General features: G+C 56.4%; 1 protein-coding gene across 3 annotated transcripts; it reads left to right on the top strand.

Annotated features, from left to right (window-relative positions):
* Positions 1–1,875: 1,875 nt before the first annotated feature.
* VDR (vitamin D receptor) lies at positions 1,876–27,660 on the top strand. Of its 3 annotated transcripts, XM_071800024.1 has the most exons (12): positions 1,889–1,921; positions 2,838–2,898; positions 5,144–5,259; positions 12,345–12,416; positions 13,481–13,631; positions 19,098–19,228; positions 23,693–23,877; positions 24,061–24,184; positions 24,704–24,875; positions 25,332–25,483; positions 26,245–26,361; positions 26,465–27,660. In XM_071800024.1, exons 4-12 carry the CDS (start codon positions 12,353–12,355, stop codon positions 26,722–26,724), a joined length of 1,356 nt encoding a protein of 451 aa, XP_071656125.1. In that variant the 5' UTR covers positions 1,889–1,921; positions 2,838–2,898; positions 5,144–5,259; positions 12,345–12,352; the 3' UTR covers positions 26,725–27,660. The 3 variants fall into 3 exon arrangements, with proteins under 3 accessions (XP_065718237.1, XP_071656126.1, XP_071656125.1); XM_065862165.2 differs by lacking the exon at positions 5,144–5,259 and having other exon boundaries at positions 1,876–1,921; XM_071800025.1 differs by lacking the exons at positions 5,144–5,259; positions 12,345–12,416; positions 13,481–13,631 and having other exon boundaries at positions 1,886–1,921.
* The last annotated feature ends 275 nt before the right edge of the window (positions 27,661–27,935 follow it).

Here is a 27,935-nt window from a genome sequence, read left to right as displayed (position 1 = left end):
CCCCACCACATGAAAGGAAGAGCAGACGAAATCGCCTCTGCCGCAAACCCGCCCCGGAGCTCGGGGCACGGCCGGGGCTGCGGGAAAAGGTCAGACGCGGGGTTTACGGGGTTGTGGAGCCCGTCGCGCCGGTCCGGGCTCAGCGTTTAAACGGCCGCGATGGCAAAAAACAGCGACGGTGGGATGGGGACAAGCGGCTTCTCCCCTGCAAAGTCCCCGCAGCCCGTTCCTCGCCCTCCCGAAAAGGTTCCGCGCCGCTAAATTGCCTCTGATGAGCTCCCATTTCTTCCCAGACATCGTTTTCTCTCGTCGGCCTCATTAAATCAATGGGGAAGTGATTAGCGAGGCGCTTTCCCCACGCAGATAGAGCCGTGAACCCGGTGATTGCGGTGGGGGGCGGCGATTGCCGCCTACCTCGTTTTCCCCGGGGATTTTGGGTTTAAGGGGCACTTAATAAACCCCCGGAGCATCACGCAGGGGATTTGTTGAAAGGTTTCTTGGCGCTTTATAATGTGTTGCTGAGGGTGGCATCCTAAATGTATGGGTTTTAAGGTGGAAAGGGAAAAACGGTGAAATACCGGAGGTTTTGCAGCCTGGGGGTGTAACGTGCCCGGGTTGGGGCTGCGGCACCGGCTGAACCAGCTCAGCCCAAACCCCTGTGCTCCCAGGTTGACTCACGTCACCGCTTAATGGGATTTTGGGTGGCTGAGGTCTCGTGACCTCGTTGTGTTGTCCCGAATACCACCAGGTCCCGCAGGAGCAGCCAAAGCATGGGTGTCCTGTGGGTCTTTGGCCTCCAGACCTGGGAGGGCTTCACACAGGCTCAGGACATGAAGCTCTGGGCCGGTCGGAGGCTGCAAAGAGCCTGGAGCCTGCCCACCCTTGGCCGTGCACGGCTGCGCCGCGGCTCTTGGCTCTCTGGTCCGGAGGCAGGAGGTGAATCAGCTCCCCCTCTGCCCTTTATCTGATCTAAGCCGATCTGAGAACTCTCTCCGGGCGGTGATCAGATGGAGGTTGTGCAGAGCGCGGTGCTGGGTCGCTCTGGTGTCCTCCCGAAATCGGGACAGGAGGGAGACGAGCCCAGCAAACCCTGCAGCTGCAAAGCGAGACAGAGGTTGTTTGCCAGGTGATGAATGCGGCAAGCGCTCTTGGCACGTGGTGGTTTATTACTTAGGAATCTGGAAGAGAAGCAGCCTCTGAACCACTGCCAGCGCCAGGGACGGAGCTTTGTAACCCCTGGACTTCCAAGAGACACCGGAGCGAAGGTGAAACGTGGTGGGGACACCCAAAGGTGCTCAGGGCCTGATGCTACAGGGAGAAAGTGCTGGGGGGGGCACTATTGTACTGGTGACGTTTGCTCTGTCCCAGTAAGGGACTGACCGCAGGCCAGGAGGAAACGGGTGAGCTTCTTGAGCCCGCTGGGCTTTCTAGAGAGGTTGTGCCCCCAAAAAGCCCCTGGCAGCAGTGCCCCAAACCCCCAGCAGCGTCCCCAAAGCCACTGGGAGAGCACATGGGTTCTCACAAGCCCCGGGAGCGGGGCAGCGCGGGCAGCGCCCGGGCCGAAGGTGCGGACCGGGCAGGACAGCGGGGTTCGGGTCCCCAGGCCCGGGCAGCGCGGGGGGAGCCCCCGCGGGGACCGGCAGCCACGTGCAATCTCCCGCCAGCCCCCGCCACGCCCCTAGTGGGCGGAGACTCGCCCAGCACAACCTTATACGGCGCTGGTGGGCGGAGTCCCTTCAGGCACGCCCCCGAGAAGGGCGGAGCTGAGGCGGTGCAGCGCTGCCATTGGCGAGGGCGGGGAGGAGGCGTGGCCGTGGGGGCGTGGCCCAGGGAGGGGCGGGGCGCGGAGCCGACCGGTTCCCGTCAAAAGGCGGCTCCGGGCGGCGCGGGGGGGCTGGGGGTAGCGGCACCGGGAGCGCAGGTACCGGGGCCGGGCCGGGCCGGGCCGGGCCGGGCCGGGCTGGGGGCACCGGGAGGACGCTGGTCATAGGGGGCACCCCTGCTCCATGCCCGCCGCGGGACGGCAGTGGCTCGGTGACACACGGGTGACACCGGCCACGGGGGCGGCTGTTGCCACGGAACGGGGGACACGGGTGGGGGGGACACTGGTGTCCCCTGTGGCTGTAGGAGCAGGGGGTCACTCCCGCATAGTCTCTGTATTCTTCATGCTAGTTAGAGGGTCCTATGGGGGTTTGGGGTGCACAGTCCCCCCCCAGTTCGGGAGTCTCATGTGGGTGTTGGAACCCACCTGGTGCTCTGTGTGCTCCCTGGTTTGGGGTCCTGTGTGGGGCTCCCCGTGTTCCCCCTCCTTGTTTGGGGGTCCCCCTATGTCTCCCTGCAGCTGGGGGCTCTCAGGGCTGTTAAGTGCCCCCTCTGCCAAAACTGCAGTTCCCTTAGGTTTGGGGTGGGGGGGGGGGTCCTTCTTATCCCTTCCCCCCCAAATTCTGTCTGATTCACCATTTCTGGGCTCTCTGAGGTCGGCGTGAGGATGAGGAGGAACCAGACCCAGTCATGTACCCCTTGTTGGTGTGAGCCCCCATTTCCCCTCTGCACCCTGAGCCCCTTCCCAAGCTTCACCCCCATCCTGGGATGTCACCCCTGTCCCCCTTCTGGGACTCTGGTCCCCTTTTGAGGGGGCTCCGAAGCCGGTGAATTATCAGTGTGTTGTTGGGGTCCTTAACTGGACCCCACTCTAAATTCCTGATTAACAATCAGCTTCAAAAAGCATCTTCAGCTTGATCTCATAATTAAGCATATTATTTAAGGGGGGGGAAGGGTATCAAGAGCCAGTCGTGGCCCCTGTGGGGCCCTAATGTCACTTGTTTGTCATTCCCCAGTGACTTTCCGTGCGTCTCCGATGCGACCGCCGGGATTTCCAGCCACGCAGTGAAAACGAAGGTACCGGGACTTTTCCTGCAGCTTTAATGCCAGGAAAGAGGGGGGTATTTTTTAGCCTGCCAAGCACCCAAAGGGCGCCGGGGGTTGCAGATATTGGGCAGGTTAAGGTGGTTTTTCTCTGGATTGAGCTGCTCCTTCCTCTTTTTTATGTATTTTGTGCATTTTGGGGCGCGGAGCTTTGAGCACTCAGAGTTTCTCCAGAATTGGTTTTCCCCAGAAGCCGGCGCTTTGCGGCGCCTTCCGCGCCCACACGAGCCGGGCAGTGACTCATCTTCCTCCCAGGACTCGCTTCGAGCGGCACCAGCGATTTTGGGGCGACGCGTGTCCCCCCCAGAGCAGCCAGCCAGACAGACACCCGCTCCACGGCGCTTCCCCCGTGTCTCGGTCAGCGCCCCGGTGCCGGTCGGGCGAAACGTTTGACGTGTCTGCTCCGGGGGAGGAAGTTACGGCTGTAATTAATTACTCATTTGAATAAAACCTCGTCTTCCTTCTCCGGAGCAGCCGGTTAAAACGGAGCTGAATCGGATTGCACTGGCGATGCTGTTGGGGTTGACCTTGTGCGTTTAGCTGGATTTTGGGGAGGGGGGAAGCCACATGGTTGGCACCGCATCAGCGAGGAAGAGGAGCGAGGAAGGCCGGGCAGGTGCGGGCGGCGCTGGCCGATATCTGCCCGAGATCGGGCTGTGAACACATCAGGTGTGAGATCTCGCCTGGAGATTTAGAGTTACAACAGCGTGAAGCACAAATAGGTGTTTTCATCAGGGAAGAATTCGGCTCGGTTGGTGTTTTGCTCGGTGTTTTTCTGAATCCCGGTGTGCTCAGAACGGAGTAACTGGCTATTCCGGCCTCTTTTCCCATTGAAAAGCTCAGCGGAGACTCCGCCGTCCCTCTGTGCACACAGGAATAATCTTTAACCCGTTGTCACCGAACCAAAGCGAAGTTGGTCTGGCCCAAAACTTTAGAAATTGAAACGCGGCGTCGCCGCGAGGTGAATGATCCGAATTAGAAGTGGTTGCGAGTGGGTCTGTCCCTCCTGTGCAATGAAGGTGATGGGGAGGAAGATGTGGTGCTTATCCTGTGCTTGTGCAAGGGAACGTGAGCGCGTCAGCACCTCCTGGCGCTAATTACAGCCCCTAATGAGGGCGATCAGCCCCTAGAAGAGACGTGGGGCTGTTTCATGGGACTTGCCCAAGACCGTGTTGGTGGGAGGAATGAAACCCCACGGGGTGTCCCGTTTTGGGGGCGTCTCGCGGGTTTTACGCACGACCGGGTGTATTTGAATACGGGGCGGGTGGCAGCTCAGAAGTGATGATTTGTTTTGGAGGGTGTTGGTGTCTTCATGTGGGAAGCGATGGGATGAGAGGAAACGGCCTCAGGTTGCGCTGGGGAGGCTGAGGGTGGAAATTTGGGGTGGTTTCTTCCCCAAAGGGCTGGGGGGTGTTGAACAGGTTGCCCAGGGCAGTGCTGGAGTCGCCATCCCTGCAACACCCCAGGATGGTGATAAGACAGCGGCCTTAATTTAGAATGTTTTGCACAGGTGGGGATTAAAATATGACCCCCAAAATGAGATAAATACACATAGAACTGCTTCCTAAAATAGAGATTGACCCACGGTTTACAGCAGATTGTGGGAAACATCCCTCTGATCTTTGGGTTGAATTTGTGGGACCTGTGGAGGAGCAGAGCTGAAGAACCAGGTGTCATAAAACCAGAGCCGGGCTGGCTGGTGGTTGTAGGTCCATTTCAGTTGAATGATTCTATTCTAAACATGAAAATATGTGGGGTTTTGTTATTTTTCTTATAAAAATGAGACGTGCGTGCTGGTGTTTGTCTCCCGTGCCCAGGGCTGGGACAGGGAGGGCCGGTTAAACCAGGGCGTGAGGACACAAGTGACAAGAGGAGCAAAAGTCCAGCGAGATAAGGAAGCCCAGAGGCTCCCAAAAGCCTTAAAAATGCAGCTTCTGACCTGAAAAAGCAGACGTGACACTGGGAAACGCTCCCCAGTCCGGCCGAGGGACCTCGGTGTGGCTGGGGACAGCGGGAGCCGGAGCCACCGGTGTCACCTCCTCCACCTTTAGCTTAAATCTTTGCTGAATCAGCCGCGGCTCGAGCGCAATTTCCTTATCTGTGGCGTTTAACGGCGGTATCGGCACGAACCTTGTTACACGAGCGGCTTTTGGCTCCTAATAAATGGAAACGGGGTGTAAAAGAGAGAAAAAACAATACCTGGAACCTTTATCTGTAGATCTCGAGGCAGCTTCCTCATTGCCAGGAATACGCCGTGTGTGCCCAAGGCGCCGGGACCTGCTGCCGTGATCCTGAGCTCCCGTTTCCCTTGTTGCCCCGCTCGGTGGGACGTTGGTGAGTGAGTCTCCTGTTTTCAACAAAAACCGTGTGTGTTTTCACCATTCCTGGAGGTTTTTTGGACATGAGGAGTGATGGGATGAGAGGAAACGGCCTCAGGTTGCGCTGAGGGTGGAAATTTGGGGTGATTTGTTCCCCAAAGGGCATTGAACAGGCTGCCCAGGGCAGTGCTGGAGTCGCCATCGCTGAGGGGTGAACAGATTGAGGTTCTTGGGGTCATTTTAGTGACAGCGTTGGGTTAATGGTTGGATCAATGATCTCAAGTGGCTTTTCCAACCAAAATTTGATGTCCAAGCAAAACCCGGTGTCCCCTTTGTCCCCTTGGGTCTGTAAAGGCTTCACTCCCCACGGCGGGGACACCGATAGCGCTGACGTGGGGTTTCTCCTTATAAATAAGCGCTGGGATGATAAACACCCTGTTGAACAGAAGGCAGATAAGATACAGGGCAGGGCTATATTTAGACTTGCTTAGTTTTGTGGAAAACGCGGCGTCCCGTGCGTCTCGAGTCACCTTCGTGTCCCCGGCCGCCACCTGTGGAGCTGGGACGCGATGCCCTGCGAAACGGGTCCAAAAATCGCTGTTCTGCATCTCGCCAGGGCTCTTGGGCAAGGGGAGTTGTTAACCTGGGGCTGGTTTCACCGCGTAAAGAGGTTTTGGGAAGGTTTGGTGCACGGGCTGGAATTCAGGTGGGGGGCAAGAAAGCAAAGAATTAATGTAATTAATGAGCAAGCTGAGCTTCTAGAGCTCATTTCTGAGGAGCGGATGGGAGTTGCTCTGCTCCCAGGGGTGTTCACCCGGAGCTTGTGCCCTCTTGGATCCACATAGTGTGAATATTCCTGCTTGGGGGTGGACTCAGATGACACAATTTGGGGTGTTTTTTTCCTCCCCAAAATGGGAAATGTCCTCGTGTGATGGGAAATGTCCTCGTGTGATGCTCCAGCTTTCTCCAGTGCAAAAAGATCCGGAGATTCATTGCTTTTTGGGTCAGGTCTTACCCATACCTGGCAGCTCCCGGGGTCACATTGTGACCTGCTCGAACACAACGATGAGACTTTCAGTCCTGTTAATTCTGTGGTTTAGGAGCTTTTTCTTTGCCAATAAGACTCTTAACGCCACTCACTGCCTGGGCTAAGGCCAAGTTCCTGGGCAACGAGCTCGGCGCTGGAGCGGGATCGCTCTTAAACCAGGAGATGTGGGGTTTGTTGGAGGGCTGGTCAAGGCTTGTGCTCCTCCGGTGTTGGTTTAGGGTGATTAACCCCCACAAATCCCATTTCCACTCACTCACCGCTTCTCCAAATGCGCTTTTCTCCATGTCGGTGTCTTTCACGCCCCAATGAACGAAGAGATAAGGCGGCTGGATAGAAAAATCTACCGTGGGAGCAGCTCTATGAGACACAAGGGGCTTTAAAAGTTATATTTGCACTTTCACAAGAGGGTTTTGCTTGGCATAAATTGAATCTGTGGGTGTAACGGGGTATTTTAGCCCTTTTGCTCCAGGACAGGCGGAGCGGCGCTGCTGGGAGCGGCCTTGCTGGGTCTGGGTAGCTGGGTTTATTGTTGCCACGTGCGTCAGGACTTTGCGAGCCTCCCAGACCTTGAATTCTGGACTTTTCCTGCAGAGCTCTTGGTGCTTTTGCAGAGAAGCTGCGGTTGGATGTTCAGCTCCGGGCACCGGCTCCGATTTGGGAGACAAAGGTTTAAATTCTTTTGCAGCCAAGATTCAGTTCCCCTCCCAAATTTAGGGCAGATTATTTCTATACAGACTTCAGTATTATCGTGCAGCTTAATCAGCTGAAGCCTTTCCTCCAGCTCTAGCAGAAAACCCCAATGGAGGTTAATAAGTGGTATAACTGATATGTTTTCAGTATTAAATCAGGGAGTCCCCGGGGGTTGTGTATTCTCGGTGCGATTTCTCCCTCCGCTGCAGAGCGACGGGGCGATTTGCGTTCTTAGGAACCCGTTTGCATAGATTTCGACACAAGGGAGCAGCTCGGAAGGAGCGTGGAATTCACCGCGTGCAGGGGCAGCTCCTTCCCGCAGCTTTTTGGGATAGGGGGGAAATGTTTCCTCACCTTCTTACCCAGGAATCGGCGATTGGGAAACAAAGGCAGCGGTGAAATGCACGAGGAATTTGGAGCGAGAGGGCGGTTGGAAGCCGGGGAGGGTTCAGGTGACGAGTCTATGGGATAATTGCCGCTCCAGGTTCGCAGGAGTTTTCTCTTTGACCCGTCCTTGCCGTGCCCTGCAATTCAATTATAAGGGCACCGGTGCCCGTGGTATCGGTGTGGAAATCGTGTCGACTCAGCTAAAGGCAGAGTTTCCATCGGAAACGTGAGAAGTGACTCCAGATAAGAAGCGAAAACGTGGAAGATTGAAATAACCGTTGTGCGCTGGTCCTGTCTGGAGGAAAATCACACAGTGAGGCGTCCCAGGCCGGGCTGGATGGGGTCTGCAGGAAAACTGTGGATATTTGGATATCGAGGTGGTTTCTTCCCCAAAGGGCATTGAACAGGCTGCCCAGGTGGAGTCACCATCCCTGGGGGTGAACAGACGAGGGGCTCGGGGACACGTCAGTGCTGGCATTGGGTTGGACTCGATCTCGAGGGTCTGTTCCATCCATCATTATTCTGTAATCCCACGGCCATCTCCACCGTCGCGGCTCTTGCGGTGCCCTCGGGCGCAGGGGCTTGGAAGAACACCTGTAATGACAAATATTTGTCACATGGACCCGTGTGTCACCCAGACCATGTCCTTCTGGAGCTTTGGGCCTTGGTGGAACTTGCTGGGATTGCAGCTTGGCTTAGGTGGCCGCTGGGAAGAGTTTAGGCCTGGCCTTGCATCGCTGGGCTGAGGAGACACCGTGGTCTGGGCAGAACACAAGCGGTAAGTTGGGCATATATGGTGTTTTCCAGGTTTTTCTAGCAAAATAGCAGCAAAATGGCTCTGTCCTGTGCGGGGTGCAGCGTAACTCGATTTGGCTGTAACCAATAGACCATAATTTAGGTGTTGCAGACAGGTATTTGTACCAGAATCCGAAATTCTAGTTGTGAACACAGCCCTACCCCAGCTATTTTTGAGAGAAGCCCATTCAGTGTGGTTTTTTCCCATAAATCACAACCACATGCGGCGGCTCCCGAGCGAAACAAACCCCACACAACCCGGCCCCGCGGGGGTTTTTTGTCGCCGTCCCCAGGTTCTCTGGCCCGCCAGGCGTGGGTTTGGTGACCACCGGCGCTTCTCGGTCGTGAGTAACATCCTCAGGAAATGAGGCACCGCGGCTTGTGCTGAGATGCCCAAGAATTGGTTAAGTTGCTTTTCAAGCCTAATGAATCGGGGGGGAAAAATCCCATTTAATGCTACAGGCATTAATGAGCAGCTGGAAAGGTGGAAAAGGAGCTGGGGGTGCTGGTGACAGTGGCTCAATGCCACTCAAGGCTGCACTGAGCGCTGCACGCTCTGCATCTCCCAGAGCTGCTCCGACACCTTTACAGAGCGATCATCCCTCATAAGTGTCAGGAAGGGTCGTATCACTGTGACAATGACCCTGGAAACCCCACCGCGGGTATCCGGGGACTCCGGTGTGTCCCCTCTGTTCCCTCCTGCATCCCAGGATGGGGAGGATGCTCAGCAATGCTGGTCCAGGGGTGATGGCAGGAGCTGAGAACAGACCGGATTTCCCTCTGTCAATGCTTATTTTTAATTGAGCTTTGCTGCCAGGGCCGTGGATGCTCAGGTGTCGCTCCCAACTGCGTTACTGGGAGTGCTGGTGACCATGATCGAGTTCAGCGCATCCCCGGGCTTGCTCACGCCCACGCCACAAAGCTTTTCGGGAGCCCATAAGCGCCCGATTCCTCGCAAGGAATGAGATTAACATCCCGTTCCTTTGAAAGGTGTGGTTTTCTTTTAAATTTGAGTCTCTCTGACCTTCTCGAGACTCGTGTTTGTAGCTCCTGCGGTTGTCACGCAGCCGGACCCTCCTCTGCAATGGTGATGTGTTGTTTGCAGACTGGGAGTGTCTGTGCTCCCCGGAGCAGGAATTGTCACCCGTACGTGTTCCCGGCCATGGAGGAGCCTCCGGCCTCAATCTGGGGGCGTTCGCAGAGACGAGCGTCTCCTCAATTAACGGAGGAAGGGGTGACGTGAGCTGACTTGCGTCAGGTAATAACGAGCTGTTGGTCCCCGATACCGTCGGGTCCACTTGGGAGGTTGCGGCCGCTCCGGGTCTTGCAAGAAAAGGTTGTTTTTCCAACCTAAAAATGGATGAGGGGGGATCTTATTGCTCTTAAAACTGCCTGAGAGGAGCTTGGAGCTGGGGGGCTCCCAAGTGACAGGATGAGAAACGGCCCCAAGTTGCACCAGGTGGAAATTTGGGGTGATTTCTTCCTAAAAAGGGCTGTGGGGCATTGAACAGGCTGCGCAGGGCAGCGCTGGGGTCGCCATCCCTGCGGGGGTGAATAGATGAGGTTATTTGGGACGTTTAGTGCCAGCGTTGGGTGAACTTGATTTTCAGGGTCTTTTCCACCCAAAATAATCCTGTGGTTCCATCCACATCCATCCCTGCTTGTGCTGGATCCGCTGCTCCTTCTCCCCAGGACCCATCAATCCGCTGTCTCATCAATCTCATCACAGGCAGCGAAATAATCCCTGGAGCGACAGGAGGAAATTATTTAATTGTCTTTCATTAAAAGAGAAAGGGGGGGGTGCTCGCATGCTGCAACGAGCTGGCGTGAATAGGCCGATTTGTACTGGGAAGAGCTGCTGAAAACGCGCTGCCAAGGGCTCGGCGTGGTGTTCTGACATGTCAGCTGTGTCAACAGCCCAAAACCTCCCCGTAAATCAGCGGGGCCGGCTGAGATTTCGAGTCTTGGGCAGCAAACCGGAGCTCGGATTTTCAGAAGGCAGCCTGTTCCTTTCGGTAAAGTTGTTGTTGTTTTGGTTTTGTTTTGCTTGGCAAACAAATTAACCGAGAAAATGCGTTTTGATGGAGCGAGGGAGACACTGAGAACGTGACAAATGCTTTCAGCGTTTGTTTTCTGCATCCTGAAAATGTTGGAGGATGGTACCTCAAACACCAATGTAATGAAAAGCTGCGCTTGTTTTCTGGGAGTGTTCAGCTGTTCCTTAACCCGCTTGGTTTCTCCCCAAAATCTCAGCGAAGCCGGAGCCGTTGGCTGCATATAAACCTGTATCCTTTGCCAGGCGAAGCCCTGGCTCAATAAACCCCCTATCCTTGGCCAGACAAAGCCCTGCTCTTGCTTCTGGGTATTTCTTACGCTGGATATTCGTGTTAAGAACACATTTCTGGCTTTGCCCGTGAGGGAAGTGCGGGGCAACGCCGAGCGGCAGCTCCACAACCAGCCCGGCGCTGGGGTTTGGCGCTGCCTTTGCCTTGGGCTGTCGCTCCCGCTCGGGCGGTCGCTGCGGCTTTAGGGGAAGGATGGAGGCGTCTCGGTGCTGGGGTTGCAGAGGGCGAGGAAGGTTTTAAGCAGGAGAACCGTCCTCCGAAGCCTTTTCCCTCTGCCAATCCCGTGGAGCTGTGAGCAGGAGTTTTGCAAGCTGGCCGGAGAAAAGGGAAAGTGGTAAAGCGTGAGCAAACCGCTTAGAAACACTTCCTACCCGTCTCTGAACCATTGCTGGGGCTTATTTGTGCTGGTTTTTTCCGCTCTGGGTCTCTCCCGCAGGTGAGATTTTCCCATGGCTTTAAACCTCGACCCTGGTGGCTTTTGTGTCCCTTTGTCACCTGGCAGCGTTCCCGCCGAGAGCTCTGGTTGCTAATTACACCGCACAGCCCTTCCCCGCCAGCATCTTGTGGCTGCTCGGGCTTTGCTGCCGCAACAGCTCAAACCCCCCCGAAAATAACCGGAGAATTGAGATTTCCTGAAAACGCATGCATTCGGTGCCTTGGGAACAAGAAAATCTTGGCTTTAGCAAAGCGTGGCGGCTCGGTGACAACCGGGGGCTGCAGTTAACCAGCTACAAAAGGGGTTTGACCCTCCTGGTGCTGGTTTGGGGGAGGTCGGTGCTTCTCGCACAGGTTGTTCCGCTCCTCCCGAGGGGCCAAACGCGGGGTCTGACGAACGAGCGGCCTTTGGGGGCGGAGGGGAAACTCCGGCGGCCGCGGCGCCGCACGTCACTTCCATTCGGGGCTGAGTCACGTCTTCCAAGAAGTCAGAGCCGGGAGGTGGAGGCGGCGCCGTCGTCCACGTGGGAATCGCGTCTGGCACGGGCTTGTTGCTCTCTAATGAGTGTCGGTGTTAATTAAGAGCTGGGGAAAGCACGAGGCACGATGTGGGTGGGGGAGACCCCTCTGAGGTTGGCTTGGTGGCATCAGCACCTGTTTTCCCTTCGCTGGAGGTGTCAGTGTCCCCGTTCACGGTGTCACGCTCTTCCTCACGCTCCCCATGGGCCTTCTGGGCCCATCGCTGGCCCACGGTCACCCCGTTGTCCCCAGGTCCCTCCCTGCAGAGCCGCTTTCCCCTCCATGGTGCCACCTTTGTTGTTTGGGGCTGTGACTTTGAGCAGTGGGGTGACCCATGGGGACGAGCCAGCCCGACACCCTAAGATGGGTCAGCCAGGCCTAAGGAGAAGCTCAAGGAAAGCAAAGCAACTTAGTAAAACCTTTTCCTAGCCCTGTCCTAACCCTTGGTGCTCCCCATCCATGAGCAGAGCGGCTGAAGGAACAAAATGACATAAGGAGGGAGAATTGTAGGATCAGTTTGGTTGGAAGAGACCCTTAAGATCGAGTCCAACCATAACCTAAATCGAGGACTAAACCATGGAGAAGCTCCAGGTGATCCTGTTGATTCGGAGCACGCAGGCTCTGTTGATAGCAGCCGTTCAGCTTCGTGCCATCCCACGCGTGCCAGCGCCACTCAATTGTGAAATTTAAACGTGTAGGAAAGTATTAGTGAGGGTGCAGGGGCGCGTCGAGCACCTCTCGCCCTCGTCTTTCCGGCTCTCACGTCTCGCCGAGGTGCTGGAGCCGTGACCGGGAACGCGGCCCGACGCTCGTTGACTCATCGACCTCCGCGAGTTGTTCATCTGTCCCAGACCGTGTCCTGTTTTGTCTTTGGAATTGCAGGTGTCTCCATGTCGCAGCTCCAGAGCTCCTGGGAGATGCACCAGCAGAATGTGGCCTATCTTCCCGACACAGGTGAATGTCCTTGTTGTGCCCGTCTTTGCCTGGGAGGTTTCTCCAAACAGCACAGACTCCTATTAAATATGGTGGGGCTGTTGACCGTGCCAAGTTGCCCAAGTGGCCAAAAAGCCACCAGCATCCCGGCTTGTGCCAGCACCAGTGTGACCAGGGGGGTGACCGTCCCTGTGCTGGGGGGACAAACGGCGAATCCTGGGGGCAGTTTTGGGCTGTACCCGAACCAACCAAACAAAAACTGTTGATACAGCTTGAAATTCTCACCCTGAGAATTAACAAAAGGGGCAAATCCGTGCTGTGTGCGGGGACACTGAGGCACGGGAGCTGCTGGGGCTCCAGGGTGAGCTGAGCCACGAACAGCCCGGTCAACCAAAATACTGAACCGCAGTGGTTTGGTACCATGAAAACTTTTAGATGCTCATTCGAATAGCAAACAGGCTCTGATTGTAAACTGGAGAAAGTATGAAAAGCCCCATTTTAATCTCAATTTCAGCACCATTTCCTCCTTGTTTACGTCCCTGTTGAGGTGTTTTGTTTTAAACAAGGTTCTCTTGAGCGGCATTTGGGATGTTTCTGGTTTACCGTGTGTGCCGGTGCCACTTCCTGTCCATGCACAGGGGAAATTCGGCACCGTGGCCTCTTTCCCCGTGGTTTTGCAGCATCGAGCGGGGTGAATCCTGGTCACTTCGAGGCCTTTTAAAAGCACGCACAAAGGAGCACAAAGCAATTTGGGCTATGGGATTTCTCCCACTGAAGCCCCAAAAATTGCTGTGTGTCCTACAGCGTGATTAAGGCTGTGGGTGTGGGAAAGGGGACCCGATTTTACTGCGTTGATGGAAAAATGTACTAAAAACGTATTAAAAACTATCTAGAACCTGATTTTTGGCGGTGTTAGTACACAGAGCCAAAGGGAACACAGGAGCTTCTCTTGCCAAATTGTGCTGAAGCCAAGGAAAAGATGATTTCTTTGCGTTTGATTTTGTAAAGCAAATCAGATTAGGAATTAAAGTGTAAAGGTGTGACAGGTTGATGAAATAAATACCTGGCTGTCTGTGCTGTCCCAGACATGGAGCCCGTGGCCGCCAGCACGTCCCTGCCTGACGCGGTCGGCGACTCGGACAGGAACGTCCCGCGGATCTGCGGCGTCTGCGGGGACAGAGCCACCGGCTTCCACTTCAACGCCATGACCTGCGAAGGCTGCAAGGGCTTCTTCAGGTGGGCATGGGGCTCTTTGAGGGGGGGAATCCTGCTCCGGGAGCCACGAACCACCAGGAATGGGAGAGCTGAGCCCTCGGGGCACTGTCCCAGTGACCTCCGTCCCCGCAAACCGGGCGGCCCAGCATCGCAGACGGGTGACGCGCCCGTGGGATCTTGATAATGGTGAAGATCGCAGGCTTATTTCCCTCCTGACACCATTTGCTAGTGGGAAACAGGTTGTTTTTCCCCCTGAGACAGAGATTTCCATCAGTCTGGGAGCCGCGCGGGAGTGCGTAACATTGGGGATGGCGCCTCAAATACACCCAGTTTGAAAACTAAACGGCTGGGATGGCCACAAACTTATTGTCTTTAAAGCAAGCTGCCCCCGTGTGCTCTGAAGTGCTGCGTATGGGGGGTTCTTTGGCCACCAGGTTCTTTCTGAAACTTCTTAACCCGCAACTCTGGCTTTCAGGGGTTTAAAGTCACCGTAAGATGTATATGCAGCTATTCTGAGGCTGCTTTTTGCTGTTAGATGAGGGTGTTAAGCGGTCTCAGGCTGGTCTTTAGCAAGCTAGAAACATCTCGGAAGCTCCTGAGACCTCAGAGCGTGGAGAGCTGCAGGTTTGTGGATTGTCAAATCACATTTTGGTGGCTTTACGGAGCTGAAATATTCACGTGGGAGTTGCCAGCGCTTGCAGCAAGCGAGAGAGTGACTAAGGGCTGGTGCAACAAAGCCAGACCTAACGCCTGGCGTGGGCTGGGAAGAGCCTTGCTCAAGGGTTTGGCACCGGAGTGTTGCGCACACCGGAGCGTTGCGCACACCGGAGCGCAGGGGTTTGCACCTTGAGCCGGGCTGGTGCAGCAACCGGAGCTGGAAGCCTCACGGCAGAGTCAGAACTAACCTGGTCTCGCAGGAATTTTGGGGCCGGATGGGGTTTTCGCGCACCGCAGGCTGCTGGCGAACGGGGCGGCTTCGGCCAACCTGTGCGACAACGTTGTCCTCAATTACTGCTGCAAAATGAGTAATTCTTCATCCAGGTGTTCTCTTCTGTGCTCTGGTGTCCCCGACCTTCCTCATCCTCGTGGTCACAAAGCCTTTTCAGCTCCAAAACAGCCGGTGCTGCTTGATGAACCCTTTCTGGATGCGATCGCGGCTCCTGTTTCCTCAGCTCTGCCGTCACCCCCTTGCGATCATGCAAGCCGCAGTGAGCCCTTCGTGCCTCATATCAAGCCTTTATTTGCAATTTAAGGCTCTTGCTACTTAAATTTAGCTTTGCAGACACGCTCTCCCCATGGTGTGTTCCCTCCTGCTTGCAGGGCCTTGTTTACAAGCTGTTTTCAATCACTGAATTAATGAATACTTGCTGCTGCCACACTATCTGCTTTCTGCAGTAAAACAGCGCTGCCGTGGGAGAGCCTGAACCCCTAAAACTCTCCCAGAACAGCCCCCGATCCCTTTGCCAGCACCTCGAGGTTTATAACAACCTGTGCTCCTGTGCACTCGCTGCTTTTCGGCTTCCTCGAGCGATTCTTTGGGGGGAAAAAACCCCAAAAATGGCTGCTGTGCTATCAGTTTCTGGTGTTTGTGCTGCCCTGGGCGGTTGGACTTGCAACGGGAAGGGGCTAAAAGAGCAAATATCGAATGGCAGCAGCAAAACCTCGGGAAGCTTGCAGATCGGTTTATTCTGAGCGCATCCAGGCTGCGAACACAACTTTAGTCTCCCTGGTTCTTCTGTCCCCGGAGCTTTGTGCGCAGGGACGCGGCAGCGCCTGCCTTGGGGATGTCCCTGTGTGACGTGACTCCCCAAAAAGCCATTAGGTGTTTTCCGGCACCCCTGGGTGCTCAGATGCGCACGGAACGTGCGGCACAACCAGGCGTGGGGCGACCTTTGGCCGGCTGCTCCAAAGTCCGTGGTTTGCTAACGATGCCCACGGCCACAGCGGAGTTTTATTGAGTTGTTTGCTCAGGAGCTCTTAAAAAGCAGCGAAGCCGGTGGGGTTTATTCTGCTGTGGCTCGGCTGAAGCATCCACGGTTTCTTCGGCAGTCCTGGTTTCCTGCGGTGCAATGACACTGGGTGTTAATAGATGCTCGGAAGGGCTCAAAACCTCTCAGCTCACCGCTGCGTCTCCCACTCCCGTCATCCTCCTCTTTACCATGAAAGCTTTACAATCAATCTCTATAGATATTTCAGTTGTCTGGGGGGTCCCTGGGATCAGAAGTGCAGGGTGGAGCTGGCAGGATTTGGGGGAGACGATGCAAATAGATGCAAAATGGGTGGTAGAGAGCTGCTCTGCTCCCGGGGTGCCCTGGGGCTTCCCGAGTGTCTGCGTAGGCGTCACGGGGCAGAAATGGGGGATTATCGCACTGTGAAGGGGTTGCGGTGGTGGTGCGAGGCGGTTCTGCCACAGCCTGGGTGCCAAAATGACTCGTTGCCCGTCGGGTGGGTGACGGACGGGACACGCCGGGGTTTGGGTTTGAGTGTGAGCTTCCAGGAAGCCGCATCTCCCAGTGTGAGAGCTGTGGGTATCGAAAGCCTGTTTTGCTAATAAATCACTCAGAAGGGGTGACTTTGAGATCAGTCCTGTTGGGTGGAGGGGAAGGAGCAGCCCGGGGTGATACCGGCCCCGTGGTGCAGGTTTAGGCCGGGCTTTGCCCCCGCTCCGCTGCGGGCTGCTCTTCACCATCTGGCTTTCCTGTAACTCACATTCTGATAACCTGAAAGCCGCTTGGCGTTCGCTTTCTCCCGGGTGCGCTCGTAGGACCATTGGGCACGTGGCTGCCAAAGGGCAGGGGGGTGGTGAACGCTCAGGTTTCCTGGCTGGAAATCACGGTCCTTGCTGTTCTCCATCAGGACCTGTCGGGCAAGGTAAAGCCAGATTAGAGAATCATTTGGGGTGGAAAAGCCCCTCAAGCTCATTAATCCAACCATTCACTCAATGCTGGGACTAAAATGTCCCAAATAACCTTGTCTGTTCACCCCCCAGGGATGGCGGCTCCAGCCCTGCCCTGGGCAGCCTGTTCAACGCCCCACAGCCCTTTGGGGCAGAAATCACCCCAAATTTCCACCCTCAGCCTCCTTCTCTAGCCCCTTCCCCAGCTCTGTTCCCTCTCTGAACTCACTACAGCTCCTCAAGCTCTTTCTTATCATGAGGTGACCCTGGTGCTGCCATGTTGAGCCCTGAGGTGATTCTGCTGCCCCTGGAGCCGCCATTTTGTGGGTTTAGGTCATCTTGGTGCCCCCAAGGCCACAATTTTGTCAGCTGAGGCGATCCCGCCACCCCTGGTGCTGCCATGTTGAGCCCTGAGGTGATCTTGATGCCCCTGGGGCTGCAATTTCATGTTTCGAGGTGATTTTGGTGCCCCCGGGGCCACCATTTTGAGCCCTGAGGTGATCTTGGTGCCCCTGGGGCCGCCATTTTGAGCCCTGAGGTGATCTTGGTGCCCCTGGGGCCGCCATTTTGAGCCCTGAGGTGACCTCGGCGCCGCCATTTTGAAGCTCCCAAAACCACCTTGGCTCAGCCGCCATCACCAACACCCCCACTTAAAAACACCTCGAGGAGGACAAGGACACCCCATCGCTGCCCTTGTGATGAGGGGCTGCTGGTGGCGATGTCCCCGCTCGTGGCAGGGGTGGATAAGGTGACATTTGAAGGTCCCTTCAACCCAAATCGCCCCTATTTTCCCCACCACCACCAGTGGCAGCCCCTCCAAAGCTCCCTCCCCGCCGTGTTTGCGCAGGGAGGGGGTGGCGTTATTTTTACCGCTCGGCAGCCTGCCCGGGACGAGCATCTTAAATGAGCCTTGAAATGGCCGGTTCTGGAGCTTGACAAAAATACACCGTGGGCAGACGGCGTGAGCTCCCACCGCGGTCAGCCCGGGGCTACCGCTGTAACCGGGGGGGCCCCTTGTAGATTTGGGACAGCGAAGCGGCTGCTTCGAAACCCTCCATTGTGCCCTGCGTTCGAACAAGCTGCAATTTTCATACCAAACCCATAATATTGGCTTTTTCCTCAGACATCTTTCCCTGCCCGAGGGCCTCGCGTTGCTGCTTTGTTTGCGCGTTCCCAAGTCGATACTCGATAACTGAGTTTTTCGCCGAAACTGGGAGATTTTGGGGGTGTTTGGTTGCAAATCCTCATTTGCCCCTGAGCTGGGTGATGTTTGTCCCCGTTCCTGGGAGAGCAAAGGTCTTGGTGGAAGTGGAAAACCCAGAGAAAAGCGATAAACTGGGAGGCAGATGCTGGGTGGAATAGGAATTTGTTGGTACCGGGCGGGTTACGGAGGGCTCCGCCACCCGCTTGATGCATTTATTTATTCATCTATGAGCTGAAGGGAGAGCAAAAGCCTCTCTGTTTACATCCCCCTTTCGAAAATAGCCTCTAATTGCACACTACGTGCCGCACCAGCTCTGCAGCCCGAGAACGTATTTTATATTTATACCCTATAAGCGCAGGTTTGGCGCCGTTCCTGGGCTGCGGGGGCCCCTTTGCCACCGTTCGGTGCCTCCCCGGTGTTTGTGGCGCGTTGCGCACCCCCCATTTAAAAACACCTCCACGTTAATCGAGGGGGACGAGGACACCCCGTGTCCCAGCATCACGGAGCGATTTTATCGCTCTTTTTAGCGGGAGGTGCTTCACCCCGCTGCCGAAACACGGTTAATTTGGTGGCGGGTTTCTTGGGTGGTGCTTGAATCACATCTCACGTTTCCCCCCCCCCCGCCCCGAACATCCTCGCTTTGATTTTCCATCCCCGTGCTCGGCTTTAAAAGGTCGCCCTTTCATTTGAAGCGTTTAGAAACAGTCGCAAATCCAGAGAAAAGCTTCGCTCGCTGAGGAACCTTCTCCGAATGGATTATTTCAGCTCTTCCTGTGACGTGGCGTTACCGATATCGCAGGGCAGCCGCTTTTCGCCGGGTGCTCCGGCTTTGACCCTGTGTACTCGGGAGGTTTACGGTGCCGACGGCGGGGCGGACGTGGCACGGTGTGGTTTTGGTGGCGGAGGGGGTTATTATGTTAAGTGTTGTTTCTCTTGTAGCCTGCAGTGAGGCTCCTGTCCCCTGTGCACGCAAACATGCGCTCCGGCCAGTTATTCTAGCAAAGCCGGGCTTTAAAGGCTGGTCAATGTTTAATAAGGCGCCGCTCTGGTTTCTCTGCAGCTCTTCCACCTTTCTTTCGGCCTTCAAAGGACCCAGACAAACCCAGGAAGCTGCTCAACCTGTGGTTCAACCCCCTTGTAAGAAATTCCCTCTAAGATCAAACCTGTGTGTGTCCCCACGCAGGTGCAGCCGCTCCAGTTGACGTTCAGATGAGCTGGAGAGTCAGATCTGAGGTGTTTCCAGCTCTTCCAAGCAATCTCTTTGCTGTCCGGAGACCTGGATTTGTGCTCGCGCCTCTCCGCAATATCCACAGCAGCCTCTCGCGCGCTCAAAGAAAACGTTGATTTGACCCAATATATGTATATTTTTCCTCCCCTTCCTCTCCAGGAGGAGCATGAAGAGGAAAGCGATGTTCACGTGTCCCTTCAACGGCGACTGCAAAATCACCAAGGACAACCGGCGGCACTGCCAGGCCTGCCGGCTGAAGCGCTGCGTGGACATCGGCATGATGAAGGAGTGTGAGTGCGCACGGGGACGCGTCCCGGCGGCGCCATGGGGCGTCCTTGTCCCCCTCGATTAACCTGGAGGTGTTTGTAAACGGGGCTGAGCCAGGGTGGCTTTGGGAGCTTCAAAATGGCGGCGCCGAGGTCACCTCGGGGCTCAAAATGGCGGCCCCAGGGGCACCAAGATCACCTCAGGGCTCAAAATGGCGGCCCCAGGGGCACCAAAATCACCTCGAAACAAGAAATTGCAGCCCCAGGGGCACCAAGATCACCTCAGGGCTCAAAATGGCAGCCCCAGGGGCACCAAGGTCACCTCAAAATGTGAAATTGTGGCCCCAGGGGCACCAAGATCACCTCAGGGCTCAAAATGGCGGCTCCAGGGGCACCAAGGTCACCTCAAAACGTGAAATTGTGGCCCCAGGGGCACCAAAATCACCTCAGGGCTCAAAATGGCGGCCCCAGGGGTGGCGGGATCGCCTCAGCTGACAAAATTGTGGCCTCGGGGGCACCAAGATGACCTAAACCCACAAAATGTCGGCCCCAGGGGCAGCGGAATCACCTCAGGGCTCAACATGGCGGCACCAGGGTCACCTCATGAGAAGAAAGAGCTTGAGGAGCTGTAGTGAGTTCAGAGAGGGAACAGAGCTGGGGAAGGGGCTGAGGGTGGAAATTTGGGGTGATTTCTGCCCCAAAGTGCATTGAACAGGCTGCCCAGGGCAGGGCTGGAGCCGCCGTCCCTGGGGGGTGAACAGACGAGGTTCTCGGGGACACTTTAGCACCAGCATTGTGTTAACGGTTGGATCAACGATCTTGAGAGTCTTTTCCAACCAAAACGATTCTATGAATTAAGGTTTGGTGCGGAAGGCGGGCACGGGAGCGCAAAACCTAAGAGGATGCAGAGGGCAGGGCGGGTAATGATTGAGCGCAGCTCGTTTAATGATTGAGGCGCTTCCCGCGCCGGTCAGCGAGCAGGGAGCTGCCTTTTAGCAGAGCCAAGTCACCTTTGGGGACACCAGCTCCACAAGAGCATCCGGGGCCATTTCTTATTAACTTTGCCTGAATTAGCCCGTGCAAAGTCATCGTCTTCTCCGAAACCTTTCGCACGTTCCTCGGCGCAGCCAAACGGGGAGAGTTCAATGAACCCCCCCACGGCGATTTCCACCAGCCTAAAACCGGGTGGTGTTTTCCTCCTTTTACTCTTACAAAACGAGTCCGTCTGTCCCGCCGCGTGCAGGGCAGACTCTCCAGCGAACAGCAGTGGGAAGCCAAGTTGTTTTTAACCCAATCCAAACAGGCTAAGGTTGTCCAAATATTTATTTTCTTCAGCTGTATTTATAGATAAGCAGCTTTTAAAAATAAAAGCCGCTTGGCATGCTGCCTCCTCCGTACACACACTTTCCACGTCCTGAGTTTTCAGGGGGGAGGCTGGCGTAGGGTTCAAACCAAAATGACGCCCTTCTCCATCACAAACAGGACGTGGTGTGGAGTGGTTGATGGAGCCGAACGCTTGGACAATGGAAGCGGCGCTTGTTCCCGTGTGCGGCGAGCACGGAACAGCGTGCAGTGCCACACAGTAATCAGAACCGGGCGAATAAAGCCTGAATTTCCATTCGTGGCAAAGATGGAGCGGATCCCCGATGGAGAGAAGATCCCTGGATCTCTGCCTTTCAAACAAGCAGCCGTGTCCCATGAAAAGGGAGAAAAAGCCCCTATAAAACACCAGGTGTTCCCATCTTTTCGGTGAGCAAGAGGACGCGTGAGCCCGTTTGGCTAACGAGAGAAGAGTGTTAATTTCCCCCAGTTAATTATCCAGGAAAGGCAAAAATATACAGCGATTAACGGGGTGTTTGCACCCCGGGTCCGTGGGACGCGTGTGCTCTCCATCGTAGTTAACCTGTAAACCACCGCGTTAGCAAACTGGTACTGGATTAACAAAACCTGACCTAAGGAGACTAAAAATAGGCTCCCGTGGACTTTGCTGTGGGTTAAATGAAGGGGAACGAGGTGTGCTATGGTTATTTTTAGGTCAAATCTGGGATGTTGAAGCTCTCGGAGGGAGGTTTGTGTCTTCCCTGGGCTGTCACCGGAGGTGACGGGATTGTCACAGGCGAGGCCGCGCCGGTCTGAGGTTCTTAGGGTTTAGTGCTGGATTAGGTTATGGTTGGACTCGATGATCTCGAGGGGCTCTTCAACCAAAAGAGCGGTTCTGTTGTACAACCGAAGCGTGAGACTCCGTTAATAACCCGCTAACGGGGTGAATGGCAAATTAACTCCTACACACAACCCCTGGGACCTGGCCAGTGTGAATCTTCCAGCCCTTCCTGGGTAATTAACGGGTGCAAGTCAACACTTTTCCCTCATTAGGAACAACTACACCACACTGAGCGGCCACCATGGGCCTGCACGTCCCCATGCTCACCCAAAACACATCTGGTGGTTTGTATGTTGGGGTTTTTTCCCCTCTTTATGGGACACGGCTGCTTGTTTAAAAGGAGACGATCCAGGGATCTTCTCTTCATCAGGGATCTGCTCCATCTTTGGGGATAACAGAAATTTAGGCTTTGTTTTCCTGCCAACACCCACACGTTCTATTAACCTGGTGCAGGTGGATGCGTCTCCGACCCCGGATTGCGGGGTGGTCGGATGGGCTGAGGATCCCTGATCCACGGTGATGGGCAGGAGGAGCCGGAGCCTGTTGGGGAAGGGACTGCGGGTGTTGAAACGCAAACAGAGCAAAAACCCCGAGCCACCGGGAGCTGGGGACAGCGCCGGAGCAGCCGCTGTCCCCAGGGAGGGACCGGGAGGAGGTGGAAGCTGGAAAGCAGCCGAGGTCGTGGCCATGAGGATTTACAGCCTGGGCTGGCCCCGCGCCGTCCGCAGCCAACGTTAGCAAATAGTTGTGGGTTTCTGTCCTATCTGCGCAGGGCGGAGGAGAAATCCACCCGTGGCCTTTGGGGACGCTCCTGTCACCGCTCTGGGGAGCCATGTCCCTTCGGGTGGCCCTGGGGACGCCTCGGCTGCCTTGGCCGCTGGTTTTCATGATGCTGAGCGTGAACGTACTTTAAAGCAGTGCAAAGGGTTTGCTGCTGGGCTATCATAGAACAACTTTGGATGAAGAGACCCCCGAGGTCGTTGAGGTCGTTAACCCAACGCTGTCACTAAAATGTCCCCAAAACCTCAAGTGTCCAACCCCTCCAGGGATGGCGACTCCACCGCTGCCCTGGCAGTGGTTCCTGTTGGCTTTGCCACTGGTTTGGGTGGCAAAACGCTCAAGTCCCCCCTCCTGGCCTGCAAAACGGCCTCTGCCGGCTGCATGGAGCTCAGGAGCTGGTGCTTTTATAGTGATTACCATGATTGGAGGGGTCAAACCCCATCGTGGAGTCCCCAGCAGCTGCAGCGATGGTGGGAGCGACCTTGTGGTCATTCCCGTCCCCACCGAGGTCTCCGAGTCCCTCTGAGAACTGCAAGAGGTTGAAAAACACCTTGGAAAAACCCCTGCGGCTAAAGGTGGGAGAAGGGACAGGGCTGCAAACCCTGCGCCGACCGCCGTCCCAAATTCCACCCCGGGGCGGGCAGAACGTCGCGTTAGCATCAGATAACGTGCTTGGGGTTTTTCGTTAATGGCTGGTTTAGGGTTAATGGTATCTGGAGGGACGAATGGGCTTTGCTATTTTTAAGACCTGCTGGAGCGTTTTGGTGAATGTGTGACTCTGTGGGGTGGGGGGGTCGCTCCCTGGTGCTTTATTTTCCTTGGATATTTAGGAAAAATCAATTTACAGAAAGGGCTGTGGGGCGTTGAACAGGCTGCCCAGGGCAGTGCTGGAGCCGCCATCCCTGGGGGGTGAACAGACAGGTTCTTGGGGACATTCAGTGACAGGGCTGGGTGAACGGTTGGAGCCGATCACCCCGAGGGGCTTTTCCACCCAAAATGATTCTCTTTCCACCCCGTGAGGCCATTCAGGTCTTTTTATAAAGGTCACATTTGAGCCCAAGCTGCCTGTGGCTGCTCCCATTCCCTAATTAAACAGGAGAAACCCTGCGTACCCTTGGCCGCTGCCAAACGTCATCACCCGTAACACAAGCCATAAATCCCCTCCCCTTGCTGTGGGGTCTGTCTGTGTGTCCCTTTAGCTTAAAACCACTTGTGATGCTGCAGAAGCGCTGCCGATCCCCAGACTACGGCCGCCGGCCGCTGCATCGGGCTCCCTCTGTTGTTGGGAGCGAGACGAACCCGCCGGCCCGAGCCTCGCAGGATGGCGATTTCATTACTTCACCCGAAAGCACAGAGCAAACAGCAGGGTTACGGCACCTGCGGCAACGCCGGTGCGACCTCATTGCACCCGCTTCTCGCCTAAAACGTGGAGCGACCCGAGGAGCGAGGACGGGGTTGACGTGGGTTCAATAATCGCTTGGCGCGGTGCTCAGGGTGCTGCCGGTCGCTCCGGCGCCCGCCTCTGACATTTTCCCTTGTCCCCGCAGTCATCCTGACGGACGAGGAGGTCCAGAGGAAGCGGGAGATGATCCTGAAGCGCAAGGAGGAGGAGGCGCTGAAGGAGAGCCTGAAGCCCAAGCTGTCGGAGGAGCAGCAGAAAGTCATCGACATCCTCCTGGAGGCTCACCGCAAAACCTACGACCCCACCTACGCCGACTTCACCAAGTTTCGGGTGCGTTTTCGGGGCGCGCCGGCCCCCCTTCCCACACACGGGACCGAGCGGCTCCTGCTTGGCTGCACCAAACTGGTTGCATCCCAAAACCTCTCGCTGGAGAGGAGCTGAAAATCCCACGGCAGGAACCTTAAAGGCCAAATCGCTCCCCTGGCCCCATTCCTCACGTCCGCTCTCTTCCAGCCCCCGGTGAGAAACAGCCCCAAAACGCAGGCGGCAAAGAGATCCGCGTCCCTCCTCACCCAGGACTTGTCCTCGGAGGATTCCACCGACCTCTTCAGCTCCAACGGCTTCAGCACGTTCCCAGGTACCGCGCTCCGTGGGCGACAGGGCTAGAAATGCGGCGGTTTTCCCCAAATCTGCCTATTCTGACCCTTTTTTACCTCGTCTGAGGAGCTTATCATGGAATCAGAGAATCATTTTGGTTGGGAGAGACCCTCAATACCATCGAGTCCAACCGTTACCGCACCGCGGCACTAAAATGCCCCTGAGAACCTCATCCATTCACCCCCACAGGGACGGTGACTCCAGCACTGCCCTGGGCAGCCTGGTCAATGCCCCACAGCCCTTTCTGGGAAGAAATTATCCCAAATTTTCAACCTCAACCTCCCTTCAACTCCATCACAGCACAGGGGATGAGCTAAAAATCCCAGTGCAGAATTCTTGCTGCTGTCACCGAACGGCTGCTCTCCCAGTCTGCTTCCTCACGTCCCACCATCTAAACGCAAAGCAAAGCGCGACAGATCCCGTTCCTGACGCCCACCCCCTCGCCCGTAACGTCCTCCCTACAACCCAGGGGCCCTCTGACCGTCTCCCTTCTCTCCAGAGCCCGTGGAGCCCCAGATGTTTTCCAACCTGGACCTCTCCGAGGAGAACGACGAGAGCTCCTCCATTAACATCGACTTCTCCCACCTCTCCATGCTCCCGCACTTGGCCGACCTGGTCAGCTACAGCATCCAGAAGGTGATCGGCTTCGCCAAGATGATCCCGGGGTTCAGGTGAGACGCTTGCTCCCCGATCCCCACATCCACTCTCAGGAATCCCGTCCTGCCCTTCACAGCCAGGTCATTTTTCTCCATTTCACCTTCAGGCTCTATTCCCTTCCCAAGTCTGTTCCTACGTTCACATTTTCCATCTTCTCCTCCTCCCTGGGGTCGCTCCTCTCCTATTTTACCCTGATTCACCCAGCAAAATGTTCCTAAGATGCTGGATGCCGCCCGAGTGGTCCCCATCACGATTTGGGAAGGACTCAGCTCCTGTGTCACTTGTGCTCGGGGCACCGGGTGGTACCACTAAATCAATGTAGCTGTACAAACATTAATACCTGGGGCTTAATGAGGTAGAAACCTGGGGTGAGGAAGAATTTGGGGTGCGCCCAGGGTTGGGATAGGGATGGAGCGGGCTGTTGGTTGCCCACCGGCCGGGTCCCCCATCACCCGTGTCCCCTTCCCCAGGGAGCTGGCGGCAGAGGACCAGATCGCGCTGCTGAAATCCAGCGCCATCGAGGTGATCATGCTGCGCTCCAACCAGTCCTTCACCCTCGAGGACATGACGTGGACCTGCGGCAGCAACGAATTCAAGTACCACATCAGCGATGTCACCCAAGGTACGGGCGCTGAGGAACGTCGTCCCAGCCTTAAACTCAGAGGCCAAAATCCCACCCTGGGTAGTCTGGAAGGTCCATGTCCAAGGAGGTGAATCCTCCCACTCTGCTCTGCCCCGTCTGGAGCCACTGGGACCGGCTCTGGGCTCCCCGGTTTGAGAAGGACGAGGAATCACTGGGGAGGGACGAGAAGATGCTGAGGGGTCTGGAGCATCGGGAAAGGCTGAGAGCGCGGGGCTGGAGGAGCTGAGAGGGACCTTAGTGAGGGGATAAATGGATGGAACGGGAGGAAACGGCCTCAGGTTGCACCAGGGGAGGCTGAGGGTGCAAATTTGGGGTGATTCCTTCCCCAAAGGGCATTGAACAGGCTGCCCAGGGCAGTGCTGGAGTCACCGTCCCTGGGGGGTGAACAGACGAGGTTCTCAGGGACATTTTAGCACCAGCATTGGGCGAACAATTGGACTCAATGAGCTTGAGGGTCTTTTCCACCCAAAATGATTCTATAAGGAGGCAAAATGTCTATAGGTTTAATTCTCTGTATAGATTTCCAAAGCAAAATCCACTCCATCATCTGCTTTAGAGAAACTACGATGGGGAAAAGTGCCATTAAATACCAGCGTGTTTGAAGCCGTATCAAAAGTCTCATTTCCCCTGCCCCGCTCTGCGGCGCTGACGGAGGAGCCGCCGAGCTCCACGCTCATCCCTCGGCTCCGGGGCATCACGTGCTGAGTAAAATGTCCTAAAAACATCCTTTTTCTCCCCAGCTGGCCACAGCATGGACCTCCTGGAGCCCCTGGTGAAATTCCAGGTCAGCTTGAAGAAGCTGAACCTCCACGAAGAAGAGCACGTGCTCCTCATGGCCATCTGCATCCTGTCCCCAGGTGGGAGGAGGCTCATCCCCCCAAAATCATTAACCTTTAGCTGCGTTACCCCACTTTTCCCCCCCAAATCTCATCTTCCCGTGTTCACCGCTGCTTTCCTTAGATCGCCCGGGCGTGCAGGACACGTCGCTGGTGGAATCCCTCCAGGATCGCCTCTCCGAGATCCTCCAGACCTACATCCGCTGCCGGCACCCGCCTCCCGGCAGCCGCCTGCTCTACGCCAAGATGATCCAGAAGCTGGCCGACCTGCGGAGCCTGAACGAGGAGCACTCCAAGCAGTACCGCTGCCTGTCCTTCCAGCCCGAGCACAGCATGCAGCTCACCCCGCTCGTGCTCGAGGTCTTCGGCAACGAGATCTCGTGACCGCGGCGCTCGCAGGGATAAGTCAGCCCGCGGCTGCCGAGGGCAGGACGGGACCCCCTTTGGAGGAATTTGGGGCGCGGATGCCTTGGTTTCACACTACTCGAGGGCCTGCTTTGTCTCCTCAGCCACCGCCACCAATATTTGCTCGATATGGAGCAGCGACACACCCAAATCTGGGTGTTTTCCCCCCACTTTTCCGCTTCCCCGCCGTCTGCGAGAGCTGACTTATCCCTTTACAGATGTTTCGAGGCCGGGCTGCCTCAATTCTCTTCTTTTTTGACCTGAAAAGTTGGGGTGTGTGGAAGAAGGGCTGGTTTGGAGGGAGGAGATGGACTCCATCCTCTCCTAAAATCTGCAGCACTTGGCCCCCCCGCTTTTCCAAAAGGGAGATGCCGATTGTATCGCACCTCCTGAAAATGCCGTGGACTGCGCCCCACGTACAACCCAGTAAAACCAGTTCCTGAGCCACTGTGAGACTGGGAAGAGGCTGGAGATGCCTGCATCAGCCTGGGGGGGGGGATTTCTCAGCGACCCTCAAAGGAAACGGCCGGATGGGCTGTAGTTTGTGTTCCTGACACTGCTGCTGGCTTTGGGGGAGCGGGGTGACACTGCACTGTCTCGGGGTGACACTGTGCTGTCTCGGGGTGACACTGCACCCTCGGGGAGGACCCCTTCACCATGCCCCCCCAGCCCCGATGGTGTCACGGTGATGATGGCAGGTCCCAGCTTGGCTTCGGCACCTCGTGGTGCCCGGTGGCGGCTGGAACTGGGGACCCGGGGGCTGCTCAGGGCCACTGTCCCCCCACCCCGGTGCTGCTGGAGCAGCCCCCGGGAGAAGGGGGAGCAGGGGGTGCCCCGAGCCCCGCACGGTGTCAGCGAGGGGGCTCAGCCCGCTGCCCGGGGCTGCTCCTGCCAAATAAAACGCTGGTTTGGGAAGGGCGCCTGGGCTGCTGTTTGGGGGCTGCGTGTCCGTCTGTCCGTCCCGGAGTGGGGGTGGGTATGACCGTGTCTTTGTTCCCTGGGGGGCTGGCGGGGGTGTCCGGGCGCTCCCTGCGCCCGCGGAGGTGTCTGCGTCCCCCTGTACCCCGTGTCACACGTGCGCATCCGTGCCCCCCGAACCTGTCCGCCTGTCCGTCCCCCCCTGTGCCCCGACCTGGCCCCGGCGCGCCACTCCGGCCCCGCCCCCTCACGAGGCCCCGCCCCCGGCGCAC

Source organism: Patagioenas fasciata, chromosome 28 (genome assembly GCF_037038585.1).
Source record: "Patagioenas fasciata isolate bPatFas1 chromosome 28, bPatFas1.hap1, whole genome shotgun sequence".
In the NCBI taxonomy this organism is placed as follows: domain Eukaryota; kingdom Metazoa; phylum Chordata; class Aves; order Columbiformes; family Columbidae; genus Patagioenas; species Patagioenas fasciata.
This window is presented reverse-complemented; position numbering and strand designations above follow the sequence as displayed.

What these genes read in the sequence shown, in the direction of transcription:
- VDR (XM_065862165.2), top strand. Translation starts at nt 12,353, where the DNA reads ATGTCGCAGCTCCAGAGCTCCTGGGAGATGCACCAGCAGAATGTGGCC. An exon ending in GGCCTATCTTCCCGACACAG is followed by an intron (nt 12,417 to 13,480) that starts GTGAATGTCCTT and finishes GTGCTGTCCCAG; the next exon opens with ACATGGAGCCCGTGGCCGCC. An exon ending in CATCAGCGATGTCACCCAAG is followed by an intron (nt 25,484 to 26,244) that starts GTACGGGCGCTG and finishes TTTTCTCCCCAG; the next exon opens with CTGGCCACAGCATGGACCTC.